At 38.9% G+C, this 16,531-nt stretch overlaps 1 protein-coding gene across 3 annotated transcripts in view; it reads left to right on the top strand.

Annotated features, from left to right (window-relative positions):
- Positions 1-16,061, top strand: part of DPYD (dihydropyrimidine dehydrogenase) — an 883,000-nt gene extending 866,939 nt beyond the window's left edge. For 2 of the 3 annotated variants that reach the window (XM_053591598.1, XM_053591599.1), the window contains 2 exons: positions 10,563-10,703; positions 14,608-16,041. In XM_053591598.1, the coding sequence (XP_053447573.1) occupies positions 10,563-10,703; positions 14,608-14,778 (312 nt within the window). In that variant the 3' untranslated portion in view covers positions 14,779-16,041. Of the gene's footprint in view, positions 1-10,562; positions 10,704-14,607 lie in introns of all 3 variants that reach the window. The other variant, XM_053591597.1, reaches the window with a different exon arrangement.
- Positions 16,062-16,531: the final 470 nt, after the last annotated feature.

The following is a 16,531-nucleotide window of genomic DNA, read 5'->3' as shown; positions in this document are numbered from 1 at the left end:
TGGGAGGCTGAGGCAGGAGGCTCACTTGAGCCTAAGCATTTGAGGTTGCTGTGAACTATTCAAGGCATCAAAGTGACACTCTGTCTCAAAATAAATAAATAAATAATGCTGGATGTATGGGATCTCTATCATAGTGAGACCTAATTTAGATTGAAGGGGCCAGGGAAGGCCTCTCTGAGGAAGTGATATTTAAAGAGCCTTATAAACAAGGTAGGGATCAGAAGGGTAAGGGGAGTGGGGAATACTCCTCCTGAGCCAGAAGGTGGTCCTGAGTTCGGTGAGTGGCCATGGTGATGGAGAGGATGATACTGATAAGGTTGAGTTAATTTCTCCTCCAAGATTAGTGATTCTCCTTACTCTGGAGGATAGGGATAGTAAGAAATTAATGTTTATATTTTTTTTTCTTTCCAAGGGGATAAAGAAAATAAAAGGTAAGGAATTGGGGTTTGTTCTTAGTGTTTTTAGGTTTGAGGGGTTTCACTGATGGGGGATAAAATATTTAGATTTGATTACAGTGAAATTGATAAACACAAAGGATTTGTGGGCTGTGCTGGAGGATATGAAGGGGGACGAACTGGCATTTCAATGCCCAGCATGCCCCAGACACAGGATAGAAGCCCCACACATCTTTTCCTTGTTTTGTACTTAATGTGTTACCCTGTGAGAAAGTAGGGAGTTCTGAGGGAACAAATGCGAGCAACTGATCAAATACAAAAGAGAATAACCAAGAAAGAATGATGATGGGCAGAAAACGCCCAAAAGGAAAGAAACTAAAAAATGAACAAGTGGTCCAGGAGGCCAGAGCACTTTGCATTGTTCATATTGTTACACTTGGTCATCCATGTGTAATCAATGAGATCACAACCTCTAGCTGGCAACAACTGTGTGATATTTATCTCTATATGTATATTACACGTTTCTTCATTTATCCGAATAATCATGAAGGCACTAGCCCTGTGTTCCAGGACCAAGTCCCAGAGCTCAAGGTGTTCACATTTTAGGAGGGCGAAACAATAACAATAAACAAGTGGATACATAATGTGTCACATGTTGATAAGTATAATGAGGAAAATAAAGCAGGATCAGAACAGAAATTGCTGGAGAGGTTGGTCAGGGAACGTCTGGATGACGAATGGCATTTGGGTAAAAGTGAGGGAATGAATGATGTAGCTATCTGGAGGAAAAACATTCTGTGCAGAAGGAACAGAGAGTGCAGAGACCCTGAAATGGGAAAGCCCTGGGCAGGAAACCAGAGAGGCTTTTACAAAGGAGACTGGTGGGGTTTGAGTTATTTTTACAAAGGATCTTTCTGACCACAGAGTGGATGCAATAATCCTAGAGGGACAAGGACAGAAACAAGGAGACCAGTTGGAAGGCTATTGTATTACTACAGTCCAGGCAAGGGATTGGCAGGAGGGAGAATAAAACGGGATAATGTCAGAAGGCCTCAACTCCATTGTTGTAGATGAAAGAGCGTGTGTGAAATTATGGTACACAGCACAGTTCTATTCAAATGTAGGGAGCTACGGTCATTGTTATTTTCATACAACTCCATGCCCTCCTGTCCATTATTTCAGATCCCATCTGGGTGGCATGGCTGTGTGGCCATTCAGTCCCCATTGAAATTAACAGCCACGTCCCCTTTAAGAATCATTTTTCTCTCTGTGTGTGCATTAGACTTCGCCTCTGGCCTTTCCTTGTTTTTCCCCATCGCACAGACCCAGGCACACCACGTCCTTCCCTCAGCTGCTTCACTATTACTTCTGTGTTTTCCCTACAGTGTTTCTTCTGTTCTTGACATACCATTTTTTCTGCTTCTTCTTTTCCTGGAGGGCCTGGGTTATCTGTTTTCGTGCTTAATATTTTCTCTGTCCACCCATCTGTTTATTTTAGCTTGTTTCTTCCCTCCTCTCTGCTGGCCTCTTTATAGATTTCTCTGTTCAATAGTTTAAACGCCATGACACCGGTTTGTTTATCCTCTCAGCTTCCACAGTATATTATTCCCCATCTGCTGTAGAAAGAACCCCAGTGTCCACAAAGTTAACTAAGCCCCTCTTGTCTGAACAAGTTTTCGGTCATGCATTCAAATTTCTAATCTGCCCTATTTTCCCTGGTTATGAATGTGACAACATTATTTCTAAGCAAGCCATGTGCAATAGATCTCATCTTTTGTTCTTTTCTCCTTTCAAATGCCTCGGATATGATTTAATGGTCTGTTGCTTCAGAGGTAGGCAGTGTCAATATCGGTCGCTCAGCAAGTATTTATTGAGTATTTCCTATGTGACCAGCAGTGTGCTAAGGACTGTGGGAGATTCCAAAGACATACAAGGCTTCACCAAAGGCTCAGAGACTTTCACAATCTCGATGGAGACGTAGCACTAACATATATTTTTCATGCACTCACTGCAGCCCAGGAATTGTGATAGAAATACAACATGAATTTTAAAAAGAAAGAACTCTGTCCTTATGGAGCTCATAGTCTAGCAAGGGAGAAAGACACATGTTAAAAATTATTTACAGTTCAATCAAATATGTACAAAATGCTCTGGGAAAACAGGAGTGAAAGGGATTAGTTCTGCCTCGGGTAATTGTGGAAAGCTTCACAGAGATGGTGATATTTAAAATGGAGTTTAATAAATTAGTGTTAATTAAGCAGAGAATTAATAATAAAAGCTAATATTTATTGAGTACTTATGAGGTTTCAAGCACTGCTATGTGCTTGTGAATTAGCTCATTTAATCCTCACAATAACCCTTTGAAGTATTTGTGTTATTCTTGTTTTACTAAGTAATTGATTGACAAACAGAGAAGTTAAATAACGTGTTCAAGGTCACACAGCTAGGTAGATGTCAAAGCCAAGTTTCAATTCTAAAGTGTAGCTCTACAATGTGAGCCCGTATGTAGTATCCTCTGCTATCTCTCATGAACAAAAAAGAAAGGAAGATGGCATTTCAAGGAAATCAGGGTATTTGCAAAGTATAAGTATTCAAACATGCTTGAAATACTGTGCAGTTGTGGGCCCTTTACTCTAACACAAGCAGGCAGTGACATCCAGGTGGTAAAATCATTCTTTTGTTTAATAGAGATTCATGTAAAGGGCAGAACTCAGAAGCAAAAATGAAGAAGATAACAAGGGGGTAAAATGAGAAAACTGCCAGGAATTTCTGCTGGAGCATCGAGGATGGTTCTTCCTGGCCGGGCAAGGCGGTTCACGCCTGTAATCCCAGCACCCCGGGAAGGGTGGGCAGATCACTCGAGCTCAGGAATTCCACACTAACATGAGCTAGAGCTGGTCCTCGTCTCTAAAAACATCAAGGCTTTGTAGTGGGGTCTGGAGTCCCAGCTACTTGGGAGGCTCAGGCAAGAGGATTGCTTGAGCCCAGGAGTTTGAAGTTGCTGTGAGCTGTGACAGCACGCACTCTACCAAGTGAAACTCTGTCTCAAAAACCAAAACCAAAACAACAGATGTGGTTATCCCCCAACATACATGGTGACTAGGGAGTCCTTGAGAACAGACATCTTCGCTTACCAACATACCCTCCTGCTCCTCCTTGCCCCTCGGAAGATGAAAATGGCGTCCGAGGCCCCCAGGAATGATACCCTGGGGTTCTGGGGACAGCCTGGCATCAAGTTGATTCCCTCCTTGTCCCCATCATATTCTGATTTCTAATTGCTAGTGATGTGGCTCTTACCATGCCTATGGACCAACCGTGGAAGGAAACAAAAGACAAACATTCTGATGTAGAGGATAACTGAAAGCAGTTCTGGAAGGCTAACGGGAAAGAATGAGAGAAAAGAGGACATAAAGAACTAGCCTCCTGCAATGGTTCTCCTTCTAAAAGATGAAGCAGGACCTTCTGCAGAGACTCCGCAGGTTCACCTGCGCTCCTGAAAAGAAACCCAGCAGTGAAGGCCGTGGGAGTTGGTTTTCTCTCCTCACGGAGAGCACGGAAGCGCCACCGTGCACACTTGGCCCAGTGACATGAGGAACGTGCTTCGTTCCCAAGCAGCGTATCGCAGGGACTTGAGAGTCTGCCAAGCCTTATAAAGTCCCCCACACACTTCCCACTTCTGCTGATATATATGAGAGTGAATTTTCATTCTCTTTATGAAGCCGGGAACGTATCTCTAACGTCTTTGAATTTCTGGGTAAGAAAATGAATGGTTTAGGGGCCCTGGTGATGTTTTCATCTCTTCCCCCTGCTGCTTCTAGTAAGAGGCGGACTGCATCTCATAAGACTGGCAAGACGGTGTTGGCAGGGCACCAGTCAGCCTAACCGAGTGCTTTATTATTTCAATTGAATTGTGAAAGGAAGGAGAACAGTACTCAGATAAAACTGTAAAACCATATTAGATACTGTGGCGTACAAAGGGGAAGGCGCAGAAAGAAAAATAGGGGAGGACTTGCCTACCAATTTTCAGAAGACACCAGAGAAAAGGGCCGGGGACACTGTTAATATTTTCAGGTGTCTGTATACCAACAAAAAGCGGATGAAAATCATACAACTGCATGATAAAAAATGAACAAGTTTCGATCACGTCCATCCCATGGGGATTTGTTGAGATGTGATTTCAGACTAAAACATGGCAATGGAAAGGTGGATATTGTTTGAAATAAATAGGGCTAATGGAAGGTGGGGAAGGAGCAATGTATGTCAGAAAAATAACATATGCACAGAAGTTCACAGAGCGGAAGGGGAAGCCCAGACGAGCAAAACGGGACAGGAACAGAAACGGTGTCCTGGGCCCAGATCAGAGACCACGTTATCAGATGGTTGATATGAACAGCAAGACATGGGAGTGGCAAAGCCTTTACAGACTGTAGATGCAAAAAGTAGATGCAAAAAGTGGGGAATATTAATGAATTGCCTTATTGAAAACTTAACCTCACAAAAGAGAAAGGAGTTGGAGGAGACTTGTCGCCTTGGCTGATTTCTGGCTCCTTTAACAGTCTGCTTGAGAAAAGCGGCAGCTAAAGGAACCTTGAAGCTTATGACCTTGACTCATTTTGTACAAAAACCAAAGTATGTCAACAAAACATGTTTAACCCCTAATATTCTGAAATGTAAAACTACATGTATCTGCATGTGTGTGTGTGTGCACTTTATGTACACCCTGGATATAAAGAAATCTTGAAGGAAAGTAACCATCCCTTGTTAATTTAGAGTTCATTAAGGGAAGGAAAGGAGATCTGAGCTTAGATATGCAACTATCCTACCTTTAGTAAATCTAATTTAAGGAAATTCAGAGGAAAAAAATAGACACCATCTCATCGTCAGCAACTCTAACATGAAGATTGATCAAGAACAATAAGAAGCCGACAAGTAGAAATGTGATGACGTTTTCACTAAGTTTCCCAAGGAGTAAGAAAAAGGTTTTGCAATTAGAAAACGCTAAGTTCAACGCTCCTATGAGAAAAGACAGACCACAGGACCAGAGATGAACCTAGAAGGGTAACATCGAGATTTAAGGATCGGTCAGAATCACAAAAGCCTCAAGCAATCTGAATGTGGAGAAATATTAGGAAACAGAAATATATTTTGTCTATTAAAAGTAAAAAAGGAGAAAATATACTTGCTACTTAGAGAAGGTGCCATACTGTTAAATAGAGAGAAGAACCGTTCAGCTCTTCTAGAATCTGTGTAGAAGATGCTCCTGGAACAGAAAATTGTAGGAAAACGTATTTGAGAGTTAACACTGAAGGTAGCCAAGGACATTGTAAAAGCACACGTAGCTTTATTAAATGAATTTAAATCCAAGGTGTTCAAATTTCTGCTTTAAAGCCTAAGCCCATCCCATAGAAAAAAATATATAGTGATCAGGGTCACAGAGCTGTACTGAACCAACCTTGGTCCCAGCCAATCCCTACCCATCTGTCTGTCTCTAATAATCTCTCCACCACCCCACCCTCTCTCAACACTGCAGTTCCAAGATTCCCACTGGCTTCTAAACTATCTGTTGGTGACGTGCTTCTGTCACCCTCTGTGGCCAATCTACTACTTCGTTTTCTGGATCATAGCTTATCTCTGCCTTTCCATCTCAGCATAGTCCAGCTGAGTCCTCAGTTACCAGAGTTCTATTGAATTTAACTCAAAACCCCCTTTTTTAACTGTACAGTGCCCTTCCTTACCTCCTAGCTCAGAGAACATTATATATGTAGGATATCAAGAGTAAATTGCCTGCTATATTTTTGATAGCACTTTTGTATGAGATCCCTGTACCACCCTGCTGAAAATTAAATGTTTCTCCAGGTTCTTTAAAAAAGGAAAAGGTGTATGTGGTAGGCGTAGGAAAGAAAAGATGGAAATAGACCAGAAAGATTGAGACTTAACCCCATTGGACTTCTACAAAGATCATTAAACTTGTGACTTGGGAGCATTAGTAAAGGAAGAAGTTATTAAGAATTAGCATAAATTCAGTGAGAACAAACCAAATTATCTCATTTCCTATTTGATAGGTGTATTAGTCAAGGAAAAAACATGGTGTAAAAATATACGACATTGGTGATGGTACAGATAAGAAAATAGTTAAGTGATTAAACAGCTGCAGCCAAATAATTTAACTGTTGGCTTTCTCTAGCTTAGAAGTTGTAGTGATTGCCCACAGCACTCAGTCCTTGGTGCGGGCATTTGAAGGACACGTATGCCTTTGAAGGGTGCTTATTTACAGGAATAGTAGAAAGTACAGACTGTCCCCAACTTCTGAGGGTTCATCATTCAACTTTTCAACTTTAGAGTGGAATGAAAGTGACGTAGATGTTGTAGAAAGCGATACAATGTGTGCTAATCAGATGTAAAGACTCGAAACTGGAAAAAATAGTTAATGTGTCAGATAACAGTCACAATTTGAAGATACTGTAATCAGCTATATAAAATAGGTCAAAACTAAGGTATTTATATGAATCACAACAAATCAGTATGAAACATCAGGGATGAGATCAGGGCCCTCGACTTCTTCACTCTTTGGGCCCCACTTATATTGAAGAGAAATATTGACTGGTCTTTCAAAAAGAAAACTTTTGATTATTCCAAACAAGTAATTAATTGACAAAGATGTGGTCCTGGAATTCTGTAACATTTTGCAACATTAATTTCATGAACACCTACATTAAAATCAGACTTATCCTCTGTAATTTAAAGGATTTAGCATTGCTTTCTCCAAATACACATCCACCCAATATTTCCATTACTCAGGGATGGCGAGGGCAGATTGCTCAACTTTTGTGCACCAGCAACCTGTGTGGAATAATGAATGTGGGTTCCCTAATCTCCACAGATGTGTGTCCAAGAGGGACTAGGTGAGCCATATGTGCTTTCCTGATCAGATGCATCTTTCCACGCACTTCAAATACCAGGACATATTCTCAAGGGAATTCATAAGCGGTTAGTGCTATCTGGAGGCTTTGGGTTTTAAGCAAATGTCCACATTTTCAGCCACATGGAATGATAATTCACTTTTCTTCATACTCTTTTCTAAAAAGATGTAAAATAGTTGCATTCATTTGTCCTCTCCCAGATAAAAAACAAATACAATTTTCTTAAAGAGCTATGATGAATGAGGGGTAAATTTTTAACACCAGGTGCTAATAACTTCCAGGAACTCCAAAGTTTTTGTTTTGTTTGGTTTCACTTAACAATATGTTTTAATAAATTATAATAGCAAATCATCAATATAAATCAAAAGGCATATTTAATGTACACAGAATCTGGCCTTGTTCTTTTCAACAAAATCTCTTTGACATATGCATTGTTTCTTTTAGATATGCCTTATAAGCTTGATGCCTGTCTAGGGACTTTCCTGTTTAATCATCTTTTGAATATTTACTGGTGGTTTCCGTCATGATGATCTGATTGGGTGAAATAACTGGCTTAGTATTTGCTAGCTTGAAAAATTAATTTTTATCACAAACAAGTAGCCTTTTATAACCAAATAGTAATCACGTGCATTTACTCTCTTAAAATATAATACATAGTCTAGATACATTGACTATGATTATTTTGTACTTAAAATGCTGATTAATAAACCTGTTCAGTAAAGTAGCAATTTCCCCACCCGTCTATGTGCCTCCCACTGTCCTGTAGGTTTACTCTGTAGATATATAGGGGATATGTTTATTTCAACAAATATTTGAGCGCCCATTATGTTTCAACGATCTGCAGGAACAAAATACACCACGTGAGACAACAAGATGAATAATTCTGCTGAGAACTGTAACCTGGGAAGCTAAATGCAGAGGATTTCTACATCATGAGATAGAATTTGCTAAAGAGAGAGTAACAATGAGTGGGCATAGCACAGTGTAATGGTCGCCATCTCTGAAGTCAGGCAACCCTGGCTGGAATCCTGCTTCATCATTGACTTAACTTTATACCTTAAATCTCATTCGCCTCATTATCTATAGGTCTAAGTGAGAAGATGTTTAAAAATTCCGGCACAGGCTTGAGCACAGGGGACTCCAAAGTTATCTATTCCCATTAGTTCCACATAACAGACAAACACAACTGGCCATCAAGAAATACAAAAAGAAAGAGGATGGAGACTTGGAGAGAGAAAAGGGACGAGAAGAGAAGGGAGATGGTGAGAGAAGAAATGCAAGGGGAAGAAAGAGAGAGATTTTATCATTTGGTTAGGAAAGGGGGAAGAAGGATTGAGGAAATTCCATGAACTAGTGGTGTTTAAGATGTCTTTAAAGAATGCATTGGATTCTTAACAGTGGAGATAGAAAGGAAAGGTATTTCAAACAAGAGACTCAACATAAAATTAGGCCTCACATGGGTCAGCGGCAAAGTGGGTCCTCCAGTACAGCTGTGGTGCACAGCGTTTGGAAGTGAGAAATAAGATAGAAAAAGACACGTTGGCAGAAAGCCTTAAATGCCAGCCTGTTGAGCCTATATTTAATTCAACAGATTTTTGAGTAAGATAGTGAGAAATGTAGTCTGTGCCTTACAGCCTAGACTAGGGTAACAATATTGCACAAGGTAGTGTGGGAAAGGAAGAAGATAAGGATGAAACTTACCAAGGAGGCCTTTACAACTGCACTACAAATCATGAGAAACTAATTAATAAAGGTTACAGATGGTAGTGGATTCAAAGAGGATTCAAAAGACACTGCAAATCCAGAACTCAGAAGACTTGGCAAGAGATGTGATATGGGAGCAAGGAGAAGTTGGCGTGAAATGTAACTATGAAATCCTAAGCCTCCACGATTAGAAAAATCCTAGTGAACCCTACAGAAGCACAAAAGCAGGTCTGGTTTTGTGTTGCTCGTGTTAAGTTCACAGAGTGGTGACTTCACGGTACCGATTCCCAGTGACAGAGCTCATCATGAAGCTAGTAAATGTAGATTTGGAGTTTGGGAGAGCAATTCAGAGTGCAGGTATTGATTCAGACATCCAGGGCCCTCCCTACAAATAGACTTCAGTATAGTTGAAATAGTAACTTCAATATACTGAAAAGAAAAAAAAGGAAGATAGTATTGGAAGTTTTCTATCATCTTACCACTTGAGAGCTTCATAAAGGTACTGTGTAAAATTGTAACTTTGTCTCGGTTTGAAAGCACATGGTAGTAAGCATAGTGTCAGTTAGAGCTCAAATAGAAAATAACAGTAAAGAAAGGCAACCAAGGTCATAAAAAGAACAGAAAATAAAATACCAAAGAGAATACGGAAGAATGGTTTTAAGTAAGAGACAAACCTCCTTGAACATGGACCTTGAATTTAAACAAAAGAGTCTCGTCTTAGTAGTTAAAAACAAAAGCAAAAATCTTGACAGCATACTAATTTGACAAACATTGTTACGTTCTTCTGTTTTGTTTTATGAAGCAAAGTCTTTCTTATTGTTGATGAAACATCTTCTGTGTTCCACATATTAAACGTGCTTCCAATTAATATAAAGAACAAAGCGATATGTAACCACATGAAAGATCTTCAGTAGTGAATGAAGAAAATTGTAGTTCTTTAAAAGGAAAAAGAGCATCTGATTTAAGTATTGGATCAACCTAACTAGCATAAATTAGAATTTTTTAATAAAGAAATATACTCTTCAAAACACAAGTGAGTGTGCTATTAAAGCATTTTTCTAAATGAAAATCTGGCATCTAAACACAGTGGTATAAATGCACAGCATTCACACTTTTATTCCCCCCATTCTTAGCAATCTAAAGTTTTCTAGTGTAAGTGTATTAATTACACTTTACATTACTTATGAATCCTTCAAGTTCCAAAAGTGAGAAAAAGTAAGCCACAACAATTCAAAAGGGTGTCGTTTCTTCTTTCTGTCCACAGGAACATTGTTTCCAACTGTCCAGTAGAAAACCCACTAAATGCAATTGATTGTTTCCTGTATTTCTAAGCCAGACATGCATATGGCCCATCTTTCAAAAGACAGAAATATTTAAGCTACAATTATCACAGAAAGCTTATCTATGAGAAATACAACACCTAAAGTCTCCCCCGTTAACACAATGCGACATTATATAAAAATAGGAAATTTTGACTGATATCAGTTATTACACGGAAATGTTTAAAACGAGCTCTGTAAATACCTCCGCGACTGTCTTTCAGGACGTCATAGGCAGAGGGCTGCAGTACCTCGGGGCGTATGGTGACTTGAGCAACGTTGAGCAAGTTGTGGCTGCCATCGATGAAGAAATGTGTATCAACTGTGGTAAATGCTACATGACCTGCAATGACTCTGGCTACCAGGTAAGAATCGTGCTGCAAGTAGGATGCTGGGAGGCGTGTCTCTCTGGGTTTTGTGCTGGAAAGCTCTGTGTCGCTAAGTGAGCAGTTCAAACCCAACGTGTCCAGTGCCTTCTACGCAGGCACGCGTCCTTCTGTCCTCCCACACTTGTAACACCATCTTTTCTTTTTTTAAGGAAGTCATAATGTATACTAACTAGACCATTACTCAATGCACAGTATTATTTTAATATCACTTCATCACCCACAAAATTGGGAGGGAGAAATCCAACCAAAAAGAGAAATTCACACCAAACGATGGGCCTTAGGAAAGCGTTATGCTTTCGCACAAAGGGAAGGGGAAGAACGAAATGCCATTTCTTGCTATTACCCCGAAAGGATGGGATTCCTTCTGCTAAAAGAGAATTCTCTTCTGTTCAATAGTGACTGGCTTTTTATTACAGTGAGAAAAAAAAAGCACTTTCCCACCAACTAGTTGTACAAGGTGGTTCCAGAAATTCCTTCGTAGCTGGAAAAGCCCAGGAGATGTGTTCCCACCCCAGGAAGTGAGCATAGGTACCTCCTTCCTCAGCCCTCAGTGCAGAGTCTGCCCTGGGGCAAAAAGGGGGAAATGGCAAATTCAGCTCCTTCAGTGTGGGCTGAGCTCTTGGAAAACACATTCTGTGAATTTCTCTTTGTCTTCTTGTTCTCTTCTTCATTCACCTCCTACATATTTATAAACCACTATTTTGACACAATTAAGACCTTTGAACTGATTGAATTGTAGAAATTAATGAAAGAAATGACCATAAAAATACCTCTAAATTTAAGTTTTTCTGAAAGGCCTGAGTAAGAGAATTTGTTTAAGATATGGAATTTAGAGAAAGCAAATTTTAAAATTTGTTGAAAACAGCTGAGCTTTGAAAAATTGCTAAAAACTAGAGAATATTATTTTCATTACATTTTTAAGCTATAAAGAAACATAATAAAGTAAGATAAGATCCTTTTAAGAAATTATTAATGGGATTTTCTACATAAATCATAAAATGCCCCAAATTTGAAAGGAAGTTTATGCACCATATTCAACTGAGGGGCCGATCCACGTTGTTCATGGCAGGATTTTGCATAGACTCATGACAGGCATAGTTAATTAAAAAAAAAAAACTTTTTCCTTAATTTAGTTCTATACCAAACTTTGGTTCTATACCAAATTTTTACCCAACTTATCACTTTTTTCTGGCTAAAATGTGTCTCTAACAGTTATTTGAAAATGCTAATCATACCATAGTCACTTTCATTTTCCAATTAAGTAATCAGAGATAAGTTAAGAATTCCTGTAACTAGCCGGGCGTTGTGGGGGGCGCCTGTAGTCCCAGCTACTCTGGAGGCTGAGGCAAGAGAATCGCTTAAGCCCTGGAGTTGGAGGTGGCTGTGAGCTGTGTGAGGCCACGGCACTCTACCGAGGGCCATAAAGTGAGACTCTGTCTCTACAAAAAAAAAAAAGAATTCCTGTAACTATCATAGCATCAGAGTTCTAATATCTTAAATCATAGAACTTATGGCTCCCACCTTGGAATTCTAACTTTGGCACAACTTTGGTCTTATTAATGAGAAAAAAAACTACAATCATGCCTTTAAAAAGATCTAGAAAGTTCTTCTTTGATTCATCTATCTTAAAAAATATAAAATCAAAATCTGCAACTGAATGTACACTTTTATGTGTTTGCAAATTTTCAAAGTGTAAGATCTATAAACTTCCATATTGTTTTGGTTTTATCAGTTACTGCACTGGGTTTCTATTTATATAAAAGGGTATATAAGGAAGAGAAATACTTTTTACTCATGCAAATGGCAATCTGAAATGTTGTTTTACAAAACATAGCAATAATTTGTGTGGAAAAATTTCCTCATGGTTTGCTATAGCTATAGCTTTTATTAAAATATATGGTTGTTTCCTTAAAGATCAGACTTTTTTATATATTAAGAAATTCATTATGATTTACTCTCAAAAGACCATTTTTGTTTTTAAAACCATAAAAGAGGAAAAATATAATTACATGTTGCTTCATTTGTGGGAGAATATTTTTTTCTTTTGAGACGGAGTCTCACTTTGTCAACCTCAGTAGAGTGCTGTGACAACACAGCTAACAGCAACCTCAAACTCCTGGGCTCAAGCGATCCTCCTGCACCAGCCTCCTGGTAGCTGAGACTACAGGCATCTGCCACAACGCCCGGCTATTTTTAGAGATGGGGTCTTGCTCTTGTTCAGACTGGTCTCATACTACTGAGCTCAAATTATCCACCTGCCTTGGCCTCCTAGAGTTCTAGGGAACTCTAGGAGGCATTAGCCATTGCACGTGGCCTGTAGGAGAATTTTTAAAATAGTTATATATATATATATATATGTCTGTGGGTTCAGATAAGATAGATAGATAGTAACAAATGTGTAAAACAGGAAAAAAATCAAAATCATGAAATTATGGCCAGGTGTAGTGTCTTACATCTGTAATCCTGCACTCTGGGAGGCTGAGGTGGGCAGATCCTTTGAGCTCAGGAGTTCAAGACCAAGCTGAGCAAGAGTGAGACCCCACCGCTACTAAAAATACAAAAAATTAGTCCTACCTACTCAGGAAGCTGAGACAGGAGGCTTGCCTGAACCCAAGAATTTGAAGTTGCTATGAGCTAGGCTCTAACGTGGGCAGTGGAATGAGACTGTCTCAACAAAGAAACAAACAAACAAACAAAAAGCATGAAAGTATTTGAACGTGTAAGATTTGTAGACCTAGCTTTAAGGAGTAACTTGCTGGGGGGAGTGGAAGTTTAATGTCCCTCATAATTTCTCTCAGCCCCTACCTAGTCCCTTCATATTAATAGTCTGAGTAAACATTGTTCTTAGTCTGCAAGTGAGACTGCCAGGCAGGAGCCCTCTGTCTCTACCACCTGCCCCCACTCTGCCTGCCCCCAGGTCCCTGCCAGACAGAAATCCCGTAGCTTCCACGGAGGTCTTTCGTGTTGCTTTCACTGTTGAAAGGTTTCCCTTTTATGGGGAAATAGTCCCATGAAATTATATCTTTATTTTTTTAATCTGAATCCTAAATTACATTCCTTGTATTTTTATTTTCTTATTCTAGACTGCTTAAAAAAAAAAATAAAAAGGAGGAGGGAACAAGGGAGGGAGGGAAGGCAGGAACATAGGAATGTGGGAAGGAAATTATCGGATGTCTCAACGTCCTGAGCAGTTTCTGAGCTGGAGAGCAGCCCTGGTTCTCATGGCCGAGTAGTGTCAGGGCCTGGACTGGAGGCCAAGTGCTCCGTCTCTGCATTCAGCACTTTTCAGCACTTCATCCCCTTCATGGTGGAACAATCAATCCCTGGAATGAGCTTGGAAATCTTTAAAATTCCAAGCTGGCTTTTAAGCTAATTTTTTTCTATTTTCTTCTGGGAAAACTGCTTACATTATTTGAAATCCAAACATGCACGTGCATTGCTCTATCTGACAATAACATTTATCCACCATCAAGAACAAGGAGAGTGAGGAGGAAAAGGAGGACACGTGAAAGCCTCCCCCACACCACACCCCCAGGTAGAAGACACCCCATGCTGGCAGAAATGAGAAGACCTGAGCTCTGCTCAGAACACAGAAAACTAGAGAGTTACCAGGCTATGAAAATTTTCCTCATACAATGAAGAAAAATACCTCTAAGGAATGTTAAACATCGTATTTCTAATTTAAAAGGATTTCTTTTCTCTCTCTCTTGCTTTTTTTTGCTCCTCTGTCAGCTCAACTGTTGCTATAGTTGCACCATCGTGCTGGACGTAGCTGTCTCAAAGTAAGCTCCACTGTGGTGGAGAAAAATGCAGATGGTGACATGGAGGCCTTCTTGACCTTGGTGGGTGGTGACATCATACTCTTTATTTCTGTTTGCAGGCTATACAGTTTGATCCAGAAACCCACCTGCCCACCATCACTGAGACTTGCACAGGCTGTACTCTGTGTCTCAGCGTCTGTCCTATTATCAACTGCATCAAAATGGTTTCCAGGACAACACCATATGAACCAAAGAGAGGCTTACCCTTAGCTGTGAATCCCGTGTGTTGAGGTGATTTGTGAAACAGTTGCTGTGAACTTTGATGTCACTGACATATGCTGATCTTTTACAATTGTTACCTTTGTATCTGACTCTTTTCCAATAAAAATGGATATTTAATTTCTAAATACATTTCCAGTTAAAAACATCTAATTTTAAAATAAATTTCTAAATTAAAATAAAAAAGGTCTAATGCCAGTGACCATTCAATTAATGGTCATAAAATAGAATAATCCTTTTCTGAGGATAGCTGTTAAATAACTGTGTAGCAGTTAATTGAATATTCACCGTCAGTTGTCTATTGTGAAAAATTAACATTTTTGTGGCAATTAGCGTGACAGTTTCCAAATTGCTGTATGCTGTGCTCCATCTTTGATTTCTAATTGTATATGAAATGAAGTATTTTGGAACAAAGTACTCTTTCACATATAAGAAAATTTTTCCAAGGAAATATTTCATAATTCAAAATTACCTTTAATTTTAATGCTGTTTCTAAGAAAATGTAATTAGCTCCACATAGTACAAATGAAGAAAGTCAAATAATTATGTGCTATGACAGAAAAAGAAAGGCTAAAAAAGGGTTTGTAAAACTGGATTAAGTAAGGCACCCTTCACTGAAATAGCTCTTTTCTGGTGCTGGATAGTGAAAGTGAGAATATTTACTAACTAAATTCTGTTCGCCACACATGCCTAAGACACGTGTCCAAACTCTTCATCAATGAGCCAACGTGGCATTCGTCTTTAAATATTTAAACTATGTTCTTAACAAAATTAAGATCTTAGAATGGAGCTTTGGTTAGAGTCAAGCTGTCAATGTGCACAGATCTGCTCTTTCTGCTTTCAATAGTAACCTTCATGATTCTAGTAATTAATGTTTGAACAAAGCCCAAATTTTATAGTGCTGATTCATGTGCTTCATTATTCAAAATATTATTCAAAAATACAGTATTGCTTATATATAAAGTGTGTACGATCACTTTGACTACTCTCTATTTGATGTTTGTATTTAATTTCTAAAGTAATGGAATAAAAAAGAAATATATTTTCTGTTATCGCTAAATAATATTTTTGTATTTCTCTATTTTCATAATCAGTAAATAACATCATATAACTTCATTTATCTCTTCTACATGGCATATTTTAATATGAATCTGTAAGTAAAGTAACAATCAATGGCGTATTTCTATGAAATAGAAAAATAAAATGTTTCCTTTTGCACTTTTAGAAATACATATTTACTACAAAATCTGTATGATTAAATAATATCAAATAAAATTTCATAAAGCATTTTAAACATGGTCCTTTGCTGCTTTTTCTGCAAATGTGATCTCGTGTCAATCATTTAGATATTGAGGTAGAGATGTTGTTGTTATTTCTACAGGGAATTCCACCCAAATGTATATAGAATGTTAGTTCAGATCTAATGACGGTGATGACAGTGTATTGATTCAAATGTTTCATTTCCTGTCCTCTTACCCAGCTTTACCTACTGAAGAAGATTCTATTCTGCTAAAATACATCTTTTACCTAGAATAGCTCAAATTTCTTGCAATGGCCCATGGGCAGGGTCAAATGGGAAATGGCAGTCTACTGACCATGGAGGGTCCAGCCTTACTGTAAGAAGCACAATGTCTGTCTCCTGACATTACTCCTTAGGTAATTGTGTGAGATTAGTGACCCATATAAGCTGACTCCCTTTTTTCATGATGGGGAATGTAAACTTTTGGAGTTGGTGACACTTAGGAAAGAGTTCCAGTTATCTAG

The sequence above is a fragment of the Nycticebus coucang genome, chromosome 5, assembly GCF_027406575.1.
Source record: "Nycticebus coucang isolate mNycCou1 chromosome 5, mNycCou1.pri, whole genome shotgun sequence".
NCBI lineage: Eukaryota > Metazoa > Chordata > Mammalia > Primates > Lorisidae > Nycticebus > Nycticebus coucang.
Note: the sequence above shows the minus strand (reverse complement) of the source record. Positions and strands in the feature narration are given on the sequence as shown.